Source organism: Saimiri boliviensis, chromosome 13 (genome assembly GCF_048565385.1).
Source record: "Saimiri boliviensis isolate mSaiBol1 chromosome 13, mSaiBol1.pri, whole genome shotgun sequence".
Taxonomy (NCBI): domain Eukaryota; kingdom Metazoa; phylum Chordata; class Mammalia; order Primates; family Cebidae; genus Saimiri; species Saimiri boliviensis.
Genome location: NC_133461.1, coordinates 111133642 through 111150680, shown reverse-complemented (window position 1 = coordinate 111150680; position 17039 = coordinate 111133642). Strand labels below are relative to the sequence as shown.

General features: G+C 38.2%; 1 protein-coding gene across 3 annotated transcripts in view; it reads right to left on the bottom strand.

Annotated features, from left to right (window-relative positions):
* Positions 1-17039, bottom strand: part of CSMD1 (CUB and Sushi multiple domains 1) — a 2098967-nt gene that overhangs the window by 134649 nt on the left and 1947279 nt on the right. For all 3 annotated transcript variants that reach the window (XM_003940706.3, XM_074384178.1, XM_074384179.1), the window contains one exon: positions 12703-12888. In XM_003940706.3, coding sequence (XP_003940755.2) covers positions 12703-12888 — 186 coding nt within the window. The remainder of the gene's footprint in view (positions 1-12702; positions 12889-17039) is intronic.

Sequence of the window (17039 nt, the reverse complement as noted above, 5' to 3'; positions counted from 1 at the left end):
TAAAGTTTAATGAAGAATGGGCAAAAATGCTTACTTGAAAGTTTCAGATGATACTTAGAAAATGTTAATATGGATTTTCCATTTTATTATGTTACATTTATTTCCTCATGTTACTGAACATATCATAGTTGGTATCAAAATAGTATTTATGATGCAAATTGACTTTTGATGTTTAACAGCCATTTAATGGAACCTACAAAAACTTCTTTACAATGAGAAGCAATTTTGTTAATTTTTTTTTTTTTTTTAGGCGGAGTTTCACTCTTGTCACCCAGGCTGGAGTGCAATGGCACGATCTCGGCTCACCGCAACCTCCGCCTCCTGGGTTCAGGCAATTCTCCTGCCTCAGCCTCCTGAGTAGCTGGGATTACAGGCACGCGCCACCATGCCCAGCTAATTTTTTGTATTTTTAGTAGAGACGGGGTTTCACCATGTTGACCAGGATGGTCTCGATCTCTTGACCTCGTGATCCACCCGCCTCGGCCTCCCAAAGTGCTGGGATTACAGGCTTGAGCCACCGCGCCCGGCGATTTTGTTAATTTTTGTTGTTATAATGTTAAAGCAGTTGTACATCTAGTTATGTATTTTAAAACAAAATATAAAATACAGGTATAAATGAAGCTAACTTATGTGCTATCATGTTTTACATAGCACAAAACAGTTCTATTAACTGATACAAATTGATCTGTGAACTGCAAGAGATCCCTCATTCCTGATTTTTCCAGATTTTAGAGAAAATTATGCATTGTCCTTAAAGCCACCGGTCTATTACCTATCCTCAAACGAACGGGGACCCCATCACCTACTTAGCGCTAGTCAGAATGAACCACATGAAGTGTTAAAGTGGTGTCTGTTTCTTGCTTGTGTTCTCCGTTTTACAGTGCATCAGACTTCAAAATCATGAGAGCTAATAAATTCCTAGAAATTAGGAAGAAGGGCTCTCTTCTCAGGTTTTCTGGACCCAAATTTTGACTTTGCTACTTACTGTATCTATGACCTTGACCAAATTACTTAACTCATGCCTTCTTTTTGTTCTGGTCTGTAAGATATGCTGATAATGAAATTACATATCTCATAATGTTAAGTAAGTTAACTTGTGTAAAGCTATTAGAAGTAAGAGTGAAAAACAGTAGGGGCTACAGGATTAATTTTAAACTAGTAATTGCCCCTATGGTGTGCAGCCCTAAACATGGATACAGAGACTCACACATGACGTGGGTGGGGCTCCACATCTGCCTCTTCTTCATAGCTGACATTTTCTTTTACTTTTGGAGAAGGGAGCTCAAAATAGAGAGTTGATACATTGTCTTCTAACTGCTGTGAGAACTCTGAGGAGGTTTTCTGCAGAGGAGTGTCCTGTTTTGATTTCTGTGCTCACAGGTCAGTCTGGCTGTTGTTTGTAGACAAGAGGGAAGGGGAGGTGAGCTGGCGGTGGTTTCAGGAGTTCAGGTGGTGACCTGGCTGGGGCAGAACTGAAGCTACATGGTCCGATGTGTTTCAGAGGCAGGGCTTGGTGAGGGAATGCATGTGAGAGCAAGAAAGGAGCTGAGGGTCAAAGGAGATGCCTAGATGCTTCCTCCCATTCTTTTTACCCTACTGTGGGGTAGCTGGGAAATCCTTAAACTCCAAACCAAGATTCTACTCACCTTCTTCACCTCTGCTGCTGCTTTTTATTCCTCTGTTTGGGCATCTCAGAGCTAATGCAGGCCCTTACACCATGTCTCCTTACCCTTGCCCACATGGATCTTGAAACCGGGTGAATACTGAACTGTCTCTATGTACAAGCTTCTGAAATAGACAGAGCCTTGAATTCCCCTTCCACCAAGGCACAGTGTACCCCCAGCAGGCCTTGACAGCATTACACAATTGCTGCCTTTTCCTGATGCCTGAAGCATCTGTGTCTAGTCAAATCATTTCCATACAGTCTTTCCCTGCGGCAGCTGAAGACTTCCAACACTTCCCTCGAGGTTCTTGGGATGCCCAGCCACATCTGCATGCTTACATATTGCAAATTCCTTGATATCTCAGTTATTTTCTTTGTAGCAAACCAGTAAGAGAAGGAATATAATCACTTCTTTCTAGGATTGTTACTCTAACTGAATCATGTAGCTTAGACGTATGTCTCGCTCTGGCCAAGCATGGTGTCTCATGCATTCTGAAAGGCTGAGGAGGGTGAAACACGAGGTCAGGAGTTTGAGACCAGCCTGGCCAACATGGTGAAACCTTGTCTCTACCAAAAATACAAAAAAATTAGCTGGGTATGGTGGTGGGTGCCTATAATCCCAGCTACTGAGAAGGCTGAGGCAGGAGAATTGCTTGAACCTGTAACCCGAGATCGCGCCACTGCACTCTAGCCAGGTGACAACGTGAGACTACATCTCAAAAAAATAGTTGCTCTGATTTTCTCATATTTTGCCAGGGCAAGCTCTGCTCCTAGCCATCTCTTCCATAGGGACTGGTCCTAGATGATTCCCATGTTCCCTCATCTACATCAGCAATTCCTTTCTGCTGTGGTTTGCATCCTTCGTTTCATGTTCTATGCATATCTTCAGGCTCTGACGGCAGGAGCTGTCACTCACCAGTCTCACGCCAGTGGTTACAAGCCTGATGCCCTCTACAGAGCGCATGCTCCGGGACACTCAGAGAGGGATCGGTGAGTGCACAGCTCCTCCCTGTACCAACAATGTCTCTGCCTCACTGTGTCCCTGGGAGTCACCATCTCATATGCTCTCCTGATAGAATCCAAGGCATTTTGTTTGCTTCCATCTTTTTGAAACTGTATGCTTCGCTCTTCCTCTATCTCCAACCAAAGATTTAAAACCTATATTGTGTTTCTTTTCCTCATAATTTTCACATAGTTGGCTGTTTATTTCAGAGTTATGTAATGCCAATCCCTTTTTTGGCAGATATAAACCACCTGCATGGTCATTCTAGAGACCGGCTTGCAATGCAGCAGAAAACACCTAAGTGTGTCTAATTCCTTAACCCAGCTGTGTGGCCTTAACACTCAAATGTGGCTCATATGGACATAAAGACTAGTTTTCTATTTATGTTAGGAAGGCATTCTGTTCTGCATATATTTACAAACACCTCAACTTGATAGTGATACACTGAAGATTCTTGTTCATTTTGTCAGCCTGTGAAATAACAGGTACATGCATGAGTAATCCTTTAAGAAATCTAAGGGTAACACATCATTGGTTAAAATAAAATTCCACTGAGATGGTTTATCTGTGATACCCAAAGAGCTGAATTATTTTCAGGCAAAACAATTTCTATTTAGCTTTAAAGGTAATGGAAGAACCCATGTCAGTCAGGACACTGAAAGAAAATAAAATGGTTCGCTATAAGTATTCACAGTCAACGAAACCAATTTTGTAGAAAACTGGGAGATGCTTTTAATTAATTTTGCAAATTAAATAAATTTTGAAAAAGGGTGTCAGATTTATGATACTCTTACCTAGCCAAATAAAATAGATGTAAGAAGACAGTGTATTCTTGGCAAAAAAGTAGACGAATGGGTAAATGGAACAGAATAGAGAGCCCAGAAATAAAACTACAGAAATATAGTCAATGAATCTTGAGCAGAAGAGCAAACACAGCACAATGGAGTAAAGATAATCTTACAAATGGTGCTGGAAAAACTGGAGATCTACATTATAAAAAATAATCCAGACACAGACCTTAAGCCCGTCAGAAAAATTAACCCATTATGTATCACACAACCACATGTAAAGTACAAAAATATAAACTCATAGAAGATAACATAGAAGAAAATTGTGGTTTGGTGATATTTCAGATACAAAAACAGAGGCGAGATGTCTTTTAAAAAGAACTGATACACGAACTTCATTAAAATGAAAGTCCTCAGCTCTGCAAAAGATATTATCAAGAAAATCAGAAGACCAGTCACAGACTAGGAAAAAAAGGATTTGCAAAAGACACATGAAATAAAGAACTGGTATTTAAACCATTAAAAAAAAAAAAAAAAACTCTTTAAAAGAACCTGACTAAAATGGGCAAAAGGCCTGAACAGATACCTCTCAAAGAAGATAAACAGATGGCAACTGAGCATATGAAAAGATGCTCCACATCATGTATTGTTAGAATTTCAAATTAAAGCAATGAGATACTAGTACACATCTACAAGAATGGCCAGAATCCAGATACTGACAGCACCAGATGCTGGCAACGATGTGGAGCAACAGGAACTCTCACTCACTGCTGGTGGGAATGCAAAATAGTGCAGTCTTCTTTGAAGACAATCTGTTGGTTTCTTACAAAATTAAAAATATGCTTACCATTCACTCTATCAATCTCAACCATTGGTATTTACTCACATATGTTAAAAACTTATGTCTGTATGAAAATCTGCACACATACGTTTATAGAAGCTTTATTCATAACTGCAAAACTTGGAAGAAACCCAGATGTCCTCAGTAAGTAAATGGGTAAATAAACCATGGTACATACAGACAATGGACAATGTTCAGTACTAAAAAGGAATGAGATCTAGAGCCATGCAATATCATAGAGGAAACTTTGTTACTAAGTGAAAGAAGCTAATACGAAAGGCTATATGACATATGATTCCTACTATATGACATTCTAGTAAAGGTAAAACTATGGAGAACAAAAGATCAGTGTTTGTCAGGGGTTGGATGCAGGAAGGCATGAATGGGTGGAGCACAGGAGGTTTTTAGGGCAGGGAAACTACTCAGTGTGAAACTGTTACGGTGGATCTGTGTCATAACACATTTGTCCAAGCCCACAGATGATACAACACTGAAAGTGAGCTCTCCTGTGAATGCTGGGCTCTGGGTGATAATGACATGTCAATTTAGGTGCATCCACTGTAACATGCACCCAATCGTGGTGTGAGGTGTTCATAGTGAGGGCTGCTGTGCAGATGTTGGGGGGCTGCATATTATATGAGACATCTCTGTGTCTACCATTCCATTTTACTGTGAACCTAAAACTACTCTGGAAAACAATGTCATAGAAACAAAAGCTGTGAATATAAAAATTACATTTTATAAAGTGACCTTGACATTTAGCAAGTCTTTCTCAGATAGTATACAAATTTAAAATGGGTTTTAATTTTTTATTTAATGTTTATGATCATACTTTAATTCATGAAGTACATGTGCAGAATGTGCAGGTTTGTTACATAGGTATACACATGCCATGGTGGTTTGCTGTATCCATCACCACATCTTCTGCATAGGTATTTCTCCTAATGCGGTTTCTCCCCTAGTGCTCCCCTCCCCTGCTATTCCTCCCCTAATACACCAACCCCAGACACTCCCCAGTGTGTGATGTTTCCCTCTCTGTGTCCATGTGTTCTCATTCTTCAACACCCACCTATGAGTGAGAACATAGTGTTTGGTTTTCTGTTCTTGTGTCAGTTTGCTGAGAATGATGGTTTCCAGCTTAATCTGTGCCCCTGAAAAGGACACGAACTCATCCTATTTAATGGCTGACAAGTATTCCATGGTGTATATGTGCTATATTTTCTTTATCCAGTCTATCATTGATGGGCATTGGGGTTGGTTCCATGTCTTTGCTATGGTAAACAGTGCCACATTAAACACACATGTGCATGTGTGTTTACAACAGATTGATTTATACGTCTTTGAGTATATACCCAGTAATGGGATTGCTGGGTCAAAAGGTATTTCTGGTTCTAGACCCTTGAGGAATCACCACACTGTCTTCCACAATGGTTGAACTAATTTACATTCCCACCAACAGTGTAAAAGGGTTTCTATTTCTCCACATTCTCTCCAGCATCTGCTATCTCCTGACTTTTTTTAATGATTTGCCATTCTAACTGGCACAACATGGTATCTCAATGTGGTTTTCATTTGCATTTCTCTAATGACCAGTCATGATGAGGTTTTTTATGTGTTTGTGGGCTGCATAAATGTATTCTTTTGAGAAGTGTCCATTCACATCCTTTGCCCACTTTTTGAAGCAGTTGTTTTTGTCTTCTAAATTTGTTTAAGTTCTTTGTAGATTCTGGATATTATCCCTTTGTCAAATGCACAGATTGTAAAAATATTCTCCCATTCTGTGGGTTGCACTCTAATGATAGTTTATTTTGCCATACAGAAGTTCTTTAGTTTAATTAGATCTCATTTGTGTATTTTGGCTTTTGTTGCCACTGCTTTTGGTATTTGTTACAGGTCCTTACCCATGTCTATATCCTAAATGGTATTGTGTATGTTTTCTTCTAGGGGTTTTATGGTGTTAAGTCTTATGTTTACATCTCTAATCCACTTGGAGTTACTTTTAGTATAAGGTGTAAGGAAGGGGTCCAGTTTCAGCTTTGTGCATATGGCTAGTCAGTTTTCCCACCACCATTTATTTAACAGGGAATCCTTTCCTCATTGCTTGTTTTTGTAAGGTTTGTTAAATATCAGATGGTTGTAGGTGTGTCACATTCTTTCTGAGGCCTCAGTTCTTTTCCATTGGTGTATATTTTTGTTTTGGTACAAGTACCGTGCTGTTTTGACTACTGTGGCCTTGTAGTATAGTTTGAAGTCAAGTAGCGTGATGTCTCCAGCTTTGCTGTTTTTTGCTTAGGATTGTCTTGGCTACGTGGTCTCTTTTACGGTTCCATATGAAATGTAAGGTGGGTTTTTCAAATTCCATGAAGAAAATCAATGGTAGCTTGATGGGGATAGCACTGAATCTATAAATTACTTTTGGCAGTATGGTCATTTTCACAATATTGATTATTCCTGTTGATGAGCATGGAACATTTTTCGGTCTGTTTTGTGTTAGCTCATATTTCCTTGAGCAGTGGTTTGTCATTCCCTTTGAAGAGGTCCTTCACATCCCTTGTTGTTTTCCTAGGTATTTTGTGTTCTTTGTAGCAGTTGTGGATGGCAGTTCACTCATGATTTGGCTCTCCGTTTGTCTGTTACTGGTGTATAGGAATGCTTGTGATTTTTGCACATTGTTTTGTATCCTGAGACTTTGCTGAGGTTGCTTATCGGCTTAAGGAGATTTTGTGCTGAGATGATGGGGTCTTCTAAATATACAATCATGCTGTCTACAAATAGAGACAATTTGACTTCCTCTGTTTCTAATTTAATACACTTTATTTATTTCTCTTGCTTGATTGCCCTAAACTTCCAATGCTATGCTGAATAGGAGTGGTGAGAGGACATCCTTGTCTTGTGCTAGTTTTCAAAGGATGTGCCTCAAGTTTTTGCCTATTCAGTATGATATTGGCTGTGGGTTTGTCATAAATAGCCTTTATTATTTTGAGATATATTTCATCAATACCTAGTTTATTGAGAGTTTTTAGCATAAAGGCTGTTGAATTTTGTTGAAGGCATTCTCTGCAACTATTGAGAAAATCATCTGGTTTTTGTCTTTGGTTCTGTTTATGTGATGGATTACATTGATTGATTTGTGTACGTTGAACCAGCCTTGCATCCCAGGGATGAAGTGCACTTGATCGTGATGGATCAGCTTTTTGATGTGCTGTTGAATTAGGTTTGCCAGTATTTTATTGAGAATTTTTGCATTGATGTTCTTCATGGATTTTCTTTTACAGTTGTGTTTCTGCCAAGTTTTGGTATCAGGATGATGTTGGTCTCATAAAATGAGTTAGAGAGGCGTCCCTCTTTTTTTATTGTTTGAAATAGTTTCAAAAGAAGTAGTAGCCACTCCTCTTTGTACCTCTGGTAGAATTTGGCTGTGAAACTGGTCCTGGACTTTTTTGGTTGGCAAGCTATTAATTGCTGCCCCAATTTTAGACCTTATTATTGGTCTACTCAGGGATTCAACTTCTTCCTGGTTTAGTCTTGGGAGGATGTAAGTGTCCTAAAGTCTATCCATGTTTTTCTAGATTTTTTAGTTTATTTGCATAGAGGTGTTTATAGTATTCTCTGACAGTAATTTGTATTTCTGTAGGATTGGTGGTGATATCCCTTTATCATTTTTCATTGCATCTATTTGATTCTTCTCTCTTTTCTTATTTATTGCTCTGACCAGTGGTCTATCTATCTACTGTGTTAATCTTTACCAAAAAAAAAAAAGAAACCTGCTCCTGGATTCATTGATTTTTTTTTTTTTGAAGGTTTTTGTGTGTCTTTATCTTCTTCAGTTCTGCTCTGATATTAGCTATTTCTTGTCTTCTGCTAGCTTTTGAATTTGTTTGTTCTTGCTCCTCTAGTGTTTTTCATTGTGATGTTAGGGTGCTAATTTTAGGTCTTTCCTCATTTCTCTTGTGGGCTTTGTGCTATACATTTTACCTCTACACACTGCTTTAAATGTGTCCCAGAGGTCTTGGTACAGTGTGTCTTAATTCTCATTGGTTTTAAAAAACATATTTATTTCTGCCTTCATTTCATTATTTATCCAGTAGTCATTCAGGAGCAGGTTGTTCAACTTCCCATGGAGTTCTGTGGTTTTGTTTGAGTTTTTTAATACTGAGTTCTAATTTGATGGCACTGAGGTCTGAGAGACTGTTCTGATTTCTGTTCTTTTGTATTTGTTGAAGAGTGTTTTACCTCCAATTATTTAGTCAGTTTTAGAATAAGTGTGATGTGGTGCTTAGAATAATGTATATTCCCTGGATTCGAGGTGGGATATTTTGTAGATGTCTATTAGGTCTGCTTGGTCCAGATCTGAGTTCAAGTCCTAGATATCCTTGTTAATTTTATGTCTTGTTGATTGATCTGTGAAATATTGACAGTGGGGTGTTAAAGTCTCCCAGTATCATTTTGTGGGAGTCTAAGTCTCTTTGTAGATCTTTAAGAATTTATGAATCTGTGTGCTCCTGCATTGGGTGCACATATATTTAGGATAGTTAGCTTTTTTTGTTGTACTGATCCCTTTATCCTTATATAATGCCCTTCTTTGCCTCTTTTGATTTTGTTGGTTTAAAACAACAACAACAACAAAAAACCAAAAAAAAAAAAAAAAAAAAAAAGCAGGGGTTGCAATTCTATCAGAGAGAGACTAGGATTGCAAACCCTGCTTTTTTTTTTTTTTTTTTTTTTTTTTTTTTGCTTTTCATTTGCCTGGTAAATCCACCTCCATCCCTTTATTTTGAGCATGTAAGATTGCATGTGAGATTGGTCTCCTGCATTACTGCACACTAATGGGTCTTGACTCTTGATCCAATTTGCCAGTCTGTGTCTTTTAATTGGGGCATTTAGCCCATTTACATTTAGGGTTACTATTGCTATGTGTGAATTTGATCCTGCCATCCATTATGATGCTAGCTGAGTGTTGTGCCTGTTAGTTAATGAAGTTTCTTCATAATGTTGATGGTCTTTACAATTTGGTATGTTTTTGCAGTGGCTGGTACTGGTTGTTCCTTTCCATGCTTAGTGTTTCCTTCAGGAGCTATTATAAGGCAGGCCTGGTGGTGACAAAAATCTCTCAGCAGTTGCTTGTCCATAAAGGATTTTATTTCTCTTTGGCTCATGAAGCTTAGTTTGGCTGGATATGAAATTCTGGGTTGAAAATTCTTTTCTTTAAGGATGTTGAATAGGGGCCCCCACTCTCTTCTGGCTTGTAGGGTTTCTGCTGAGAGATCCTCTGTGAGTATGATGGGCTTCCCTTTGCAGGTAACCCGACCTTTCTCCTTGTCTTCCCTTAGTATTTTTTCCTTCATTTCAACCCTGGTGAATCTGACGACCATGTGTCTTAGGGTTGCTCTTCTCAAGAACTATCTTTGTGGTGGCCTCTGTATATCCTGCATTTAAATGTTGGCCTGTCTTGTTAGGTTGGGTAAGTGCTCTTGGATAATATTCTGAAGAGTGTTTTCCAACTTAGTTTCATCACTTTCTGGTACAACAATCAAACACAGATTTGGTGTTTTCACATAATCCCATATTTCTTAGAGGTTTTATTCATTTCTCTTTTTTTCCTCTAATCTTGTAATCTTGCATTGTTTCCTTGAGTTGATCTTCAAGCTCTGATATCCTTTTTTCCACTTGATTGATTTGGATATTGAAACTTGTGTATGCTTCATGAAGTTCTCATGCTTTTTTAGCTTCATCAGGTCATTTATGTTCTTTCTAGGTACCATTTCATCTAACCCTTTTTCAAGGTGCTTAGCTTTCTTGCATTCAGTTAGAACATGCTCCTTTTGCTCAGAGAAGTTTGTTGTTAACAACATGCTGAGACCTGCTTTTGTCAATTCATCAAACTCATTCTTTGTACTGCATTGTTGCCTTGCTGGTGAGGCATTGTGATCCCTTGGAGGAGAAGAGATGTTCTGGTTTTTGGAGTTTACAGCCTTTTTGTACTTTTTTCCCCATCTTTGTGGATTTATCTACCTTTGGTCTTTGAAGTTGGTGATGTTTGGATGGGGTCTCTGAGTGGACATTCTTTCTGTTGATGTTGAAACTATTTCTTTCTGTTTGTTAATTTTCTTTCTAACAGTCAAGGCCCTCTGCTGCAGGTCTGCTGGAGTTTGCTGGAGGTCCACTCCAGATCCTGCTTGCCTGGAAATCACCAGCAGAATTGCAAAGATTGCTGCCTTTTCCTTCCTTTGGTAGCTTTGTCCCTTTAAAACATGCCGCACACTTGACATTTTATGCATAACATCCAGATAACTTAAAAACAAACAAAAAACAACTGATGGTTGATCTCCACCCAAGACCAGTTGACTCAGAATTCCTGAGGTTCAAACCTAGACATTAATAATTACTTTAAATCTCTTGAGATGATTTTAATGCATAACCAGTAGAGAATCACTGGCATTATGAAATGGGTACAAAATTTAGAACAAGAGAGAGTAGACTTTGAACTTCAACTCTGCAGATAGTAGTTTTCACCTCATTTGTGGCCCAGTTTTTCAGGGATTTTATGAGATTTGTAGATAAGCTACTTGAAATATTTGTCAGGAAATATAAACTGTAAAGATGGTGGGCATCATTATGAATGACCTCCAGGCTGTGTGCGAAAGAAACACTGCACATAAATGTCTGGGACATCGTTCCTATTGAAATCAACCCCAAACATATATGTTATTGTCATCTGTTAAGTTCCAGTTTCGAGAGAATAATTTTGTTTAGGGTTGAACTCAAAAAACATACCAATGTATCTTGCTATCCTAGCTTCCCATACTGTTATTTAATTGTAATAGTACCTAATTAAATAGAAAAAAAACAAAACAAAACAAAAAACAACAAGAAATACTAATGTTGATTCAGTATTGCCTGACTTTCAGGACGTGCAATAAAAATGATGAAAATAGTCGCAAGAAAAATTAAAGCTATTGGGGAGAACTAAACTACCTTCCATAATTGTTTATCTATTTTTATATAAGTATATAGATACAAGTAAGTTTAAAATTGTTAACATGAACAAAATACTGTACCCAAAAAGAACCCAATGATCTGATTTTTTATTGAAGACTATGTGAATCCTTCTGTGGGTATCTCTGGAGCAAAAATATCATTGTAAATAAGTGAAGAAATAACAGATGCTGGTAAGGCAGTGGAGAAAAGGGAACACTTTTGTATGCTGCTGGTGAAGGTGTAAATTAGTTCTCCCATTGCGGAAAGCAGTTTGGTGATTTCTCAAAGCACTAAAAATAGACCCTATCATTGAACCCAGTAATCCCATTATTGGGTATATAGCCAAAGAACATAAATTGTTCTACCATGAAGACACATGTGTATGTATGTTCATGTGTATGTTCAAATGCCCAACAATGGTGGACTGGATACAGAAAATATGCCTACATATCATGGAATAATATGAAGCCATAAAAATAGTGAGATTATGTCCTTTACCCTGTGGATAAAGCTGGAAGTCATTATTCGAAGTGAACTAATTTGACTAGTTTAATATACCTCCAATGAAAAATTCCACTCACATACACACACACAATTTCTATAGCAAGATTTTTCATTCTATCTGTACTAACATGAAAAGATATGCATGATGTATGAAACAAATTACAGAACCATAAAAATAATTGTCTATATAGAAATACTACATAGTTTTTCACTTAGAAAAAGTGGGAAATTACATTATTTCCAATTTAAGACTAGTTTTAATACACCTGCAATGAAGATCTGGCTGTAGAAACTGTGTGTGTGAGTGCATGGAATTTTTCTTCTGGTTGGCTTTGCACTATAGACTATTATTTTATAAGACTAGAGTTTCAGAATGTACCCAATTTTTTTACTCTTTTAAGATTATTACTATATACTGTAAATAGCTTTCTTGAAAACTTACCCTACTTTATAAATTAAATAAATGCTTTATTTAGTAAGCATCAATGTGGTATGCAGAGTAGGTGATACACAAATGAATTAGGCACTGCTTTGCACTTCAAATAATTTAAAATTAGATGGAAGATAAATAGGTAAGCTTGTGTTGAATTATGTTTTAACATCTTGTGTAGAGTATTATTGCAGGGCTTAATGTCTGAATTTCCTCTAGATTTCATCCCTCCAAATTGAAAATGGCAGCATAGAATAGGATGTGCTGTGCAAATCACATCGTGTCTATACTGTTGGCATTTAGGATTCACCTAACTTTCAAGGGTGCATAGCTCATTTTACATGGCTGGAATATTTTATACGAGATAGATTGGTTTTAGTAATCCTCACATGGTGTGGGAGAGAACCTCTGACTGTGGGAACCTGGACTTTTCCCCAAAGGGTTCAGTTCCCACCTAAACCCACAAAGATGGGCAGATGCCCTTGGAACACTTACGCTTACAAGTGGGCGGCTTCCCCTTGTTACTCCACAACCCATCTTCTTGACACACAGCTGTCGCTTGCTGGCTAGATTCAAGCTTGAAGCCCTCGTGACATTCGTAGACCACTTTACTGTCCAAAGTGAACTCGTTACCAGTAAATGAACCATTTCCTGGGGATTCTGGGATTCCACAGGACACAGCTGAAAAGAAATGAAACAAATGCAGGCTTATTTTTACAGACATCATTTTCTATTTATTAAAATTAATTGCTATTAATCGTTATTTTATTTTTCATTTAAAATACATATAAAAATGTGAATTGTATTTCTTTTTTTTCTGGAGACATTGTCTCACTCTGTAGCTCAGGGTGGAGTGCAATGGCTCGATATCAACTCACTGCAAGCTCTGCCTCTCGGATTGAAGTGATTCTCAGGCCTCAGCCTCCTGAGTAGCTGAAACTACAGGCATCCACCACCATGCCACCTATTTTTGTATTTTTAGTAGACATGGGGTTTCATTATGTTGGCCAGGCTGGTTGCTAACTCCCAATCTCAGGTGATCCACCCATCTTAGCCTCCCAAAGGGCTAAGATTATAGGTCTGAGCCACTCTGCCCGATATAAATTATATTTCTAGGGCATGGATTAAGTATACACATTTTCGAAATCCTAAGGATGCTAAAGGTTAATGAGAAACAGTGGAAAATGGGTCATAATAAAACATGTTGATAATTGTTTTTCTGGAAGATAAGGCTGACCCCTCTCATGCAGCTTAACTGCAGTCTGACGTATTTTATCGGAGGCTGTGGCCAGGGGAGCTCAGCGTCACACACTCAGCTTCATCTCATACTCGAAAAGAAAGGGGAAGGATGAAATCGCATGTTCATCAGCACAATGTTTATGGCAGTACTGACTGTTTGGTGTTGCAATTCCTGAGAACTGGCATTAGAGTAAGCCATCACGGGCCCAGCTCTCAAAATCCTTCCCCTTTTATTGCTCCTCTTCCCTTCCCTGACTCATTTTCCTGAAGTCCCAGGAATGTCTGTCACTAAGAAACAGAGCATAAGGAAATGATACAGGAGGCTCTCGGGGCTGGTGCAGAAGGCACGGTCTAGTGGAGATGTGATTGCTTTTCAACCATGCAAGGAGGAAGCATGCATGCAGAAGAGGCTTTTTACAGAACAAGAAGTGGGGAGAATTCTTTGAAAACACTTTCTTTTGAAATTTACTACAGCTGACCCAGATGTATCCACTATGGTGAAGGAAAAAATTCTCAAGTGACTTCCTGTGACTATCATGAAACCAAAAGTCAGGCAGGTAGAGGGGGACATTTCAACCATCACTACTCACTTCGGGTGTACTCATTAGAGAAAAGTTCTACAGTAACTAAACAGCCTTCTTTTATTCATTCAGTAAGAATGATACTGCTCACACCACGAATTTAAATTTAGATAAATCAAAGTCTGCCCCCTCATTCTAATGAGAATTTCTGTGTAATATGATAGAGCTGTATAATTCTACATTTATAGCATGTGACTAATCTAAGGTGACACAATGAATTAGTAAAACCTCCGGCCAGAGAGCAAATCTTACTGACTCCTAACTGAGACTATCTTCACTTCTGCAAAACAGGTTATTTCTGGTATTGTTGGAGTTCCTTGGTTTGGTGTTTTAGTTCTTTCTTCTTTGTCAAAATATTAAATACAATGGGAAATTACCAGAGAAGTAAAAGAAAATGTATTGCCAATAAAATTCAAACTCCTGGAGATTCCAAGGTCTAAAATTTTCACAATTTAAATATATGATCAGTTATTGCAATCATCAAAAATACATGTGGGCTGGGCACAGTGGCTCACACCTGTAATTCCAGGACTTTGGAAGGCCAAGGCGGGAGAACTGCTTGAGTCCAGGAGTTCTATACCAGCCTGGGCAACATGGTAAAACCCTGTCACTATCACCAAAAATACAAAACTTAGCCAGGCGCGTGGTGGAACACACTTGTTGTCCAGCCATTCAGGAGGCTGGGATGGATGGATTGCTTAAGCCCAGAAGGTGGAGATGCAGTGAGCTGAGATTGTGCCAGTCCACTCCGGACTGGGTGACAGAGCAAGACCCTGTCTCAAACACCAAAAAACCTATGTGTATATATGTGTGCATGTGTATGTATGGCATGCTACAATAATCTATTTGCAGTAGAAGGAAAACAGAAACCATAGACATCTAGGCATCATTTGGGGCAAAGCATTTAAAATAGTGAGTGATAATGTTTGGCTCTGTGGAAGCAACAGGTTCGTGGGAAGACTGTTGGCATGTGGAAAGTGTTCATCTTAATTTTCTGAGTGCAGCAAATGCCAGAGGCTCATCCCTTTCTTTCCTGTGTATATCTCATAATGTTCCAGTATCTAGCTTCCTTGTCGTTTTTTTCTCAGATTTCACTCTGATAATTATTTGTTCATGATCACAAGCCTTAATTTCTCTTCCGCTCATTGGACTGTGCCCAGTGGTCAGCTTCCTTAAAATTCTCATTTGGGGTGAGCACAGAATGAAATGACATTTTTCTGATGGGTTAAAAGGGAAAAATGACATTCTACAAACAAAAAGGAAGCTCCATCATAAAAGGATTCATACTCGGGAGACCAAAACAGAAAACGTTTATAGCTCCTGTTACGTCTGGATGCTTACTTGAGACGTGAACTCTGCTTCCCAGGTCTTAAAGACAACCCGCGTTATGTTGCCTGATGAACAACTGGGAATCTTTTTGTGGTTTTGAACCACAGAGTTTAGCCCCGAAATGTCTTAACAAAAGGCTATTTGGTGGATTTAAGATATCTGTTGGCAACTGGTCAAAAGTGGAATTATAACACTTATGATTTAATGAACTCAGCATAATCCTTCTGGACTAAAATCAGGCTCATGGGTTGAAGACAGTTTATTGCTAAAGTCTACTGTTCATTCATCTCTTATTTATTGCCAAAATTTTGCATGATTGCTATATGACAAGTAGATCACTAGCTTTAAAAATGCTAATTAGCATTGGCAATGTAAGAAAGTTTCACAGTTTGGAGAACTTCCTTACATTTGGTATATCCAAAGAGAGTAAATTTTCTTGGTTGCTTTTCTTTAATTGTACTAAGGTAGCATTACACGTCCCAGCAGCTCACGCAAATAATCATACATTCATCCTGTAAAATTATCTTTTGTTTAGAGCACAGTCCTCAAACTCAAACTTCGGAGTCAGTACTTGTTGCTGCTTCTCACTAGCAGTGTGACTTCAGCTAAGTTACTTAATGAATGTGCATTCTTATGCTCATGTTAAGACCACATCAGAAAGTAATCATGAGGGTTCAATGAAATCATCCTTACAAAACATGAGCCCTCAGTTCACACAGTGTAGCCATTCAATCAATGACGAATTATTGTATGCAGAAAATCTAACATGTGCAGAATGTTTTGTATTATACCTACACACATAAAATGTTTACTTATATGCAAATAAATATATTAGTTCCAAGGGTCAACTCTGTTACCTATTTATTGAAGAGACCACAGAGTAAGTTGGTATGTAGTAAGATTGTTTATTTTACTTACATATCTCATGAGAGATATAACAGTTTGATTTCAAAAGAAAATAAGTAGAAGAGACATTCCAGTGTTGTCTGAACCTTTAATACCATGAACCCCACATGAGATTTCTTCTTTGAATATTTGAGATCCTTCAAACAGTGGTTATCCTTGTTTCTGCAAGCTTAAAAGACTCCTCTGGTTTTTCTTTTTGAGACAAGGTTTGGCTGTCACCCAGGCTGGAGAGCAGTGGCATAATCCGAGCTCACTGCAGCTTCAACCTCCTGAGCTCAACCCATCCTCTCACCTCAGCCTCTCCAGCAGCTAGGACTACAGGCCCAGTCCACCACACCCGGATTTTTTTTTTTTTTTTTTTTTTTTTTTGAGAGACTGAGTCTTACTATGTTAAACAGGCTGGTCTTGAACTCCTCAGCTCAAGCCATCCTCCTATGTGAGGCTCCCAAAGTTAAGAGATTACAGGAATGAGCCACAGCGCCCAGCCAGCCTGAGCTGATTTCTGAGGATTTTTAAGTATTTCCAATGTAAGAATGTAAGAAATTTTTATTAAAGTTATATATAATATATATACACATACACACAGGAACTTTTATTAAAATTCCTATATGTATATATTAACTATAAATATATGTACATATATAAATGTTAACCAAAACTGTAATAAAAGAATATTATAGATTACTATTTATATGGGTTCTACTATATAATATCAGTATCTGCTGTTTGCTTTTGTATTTATAATCATGTTACACCAATAAATAACAGTTAACTTTT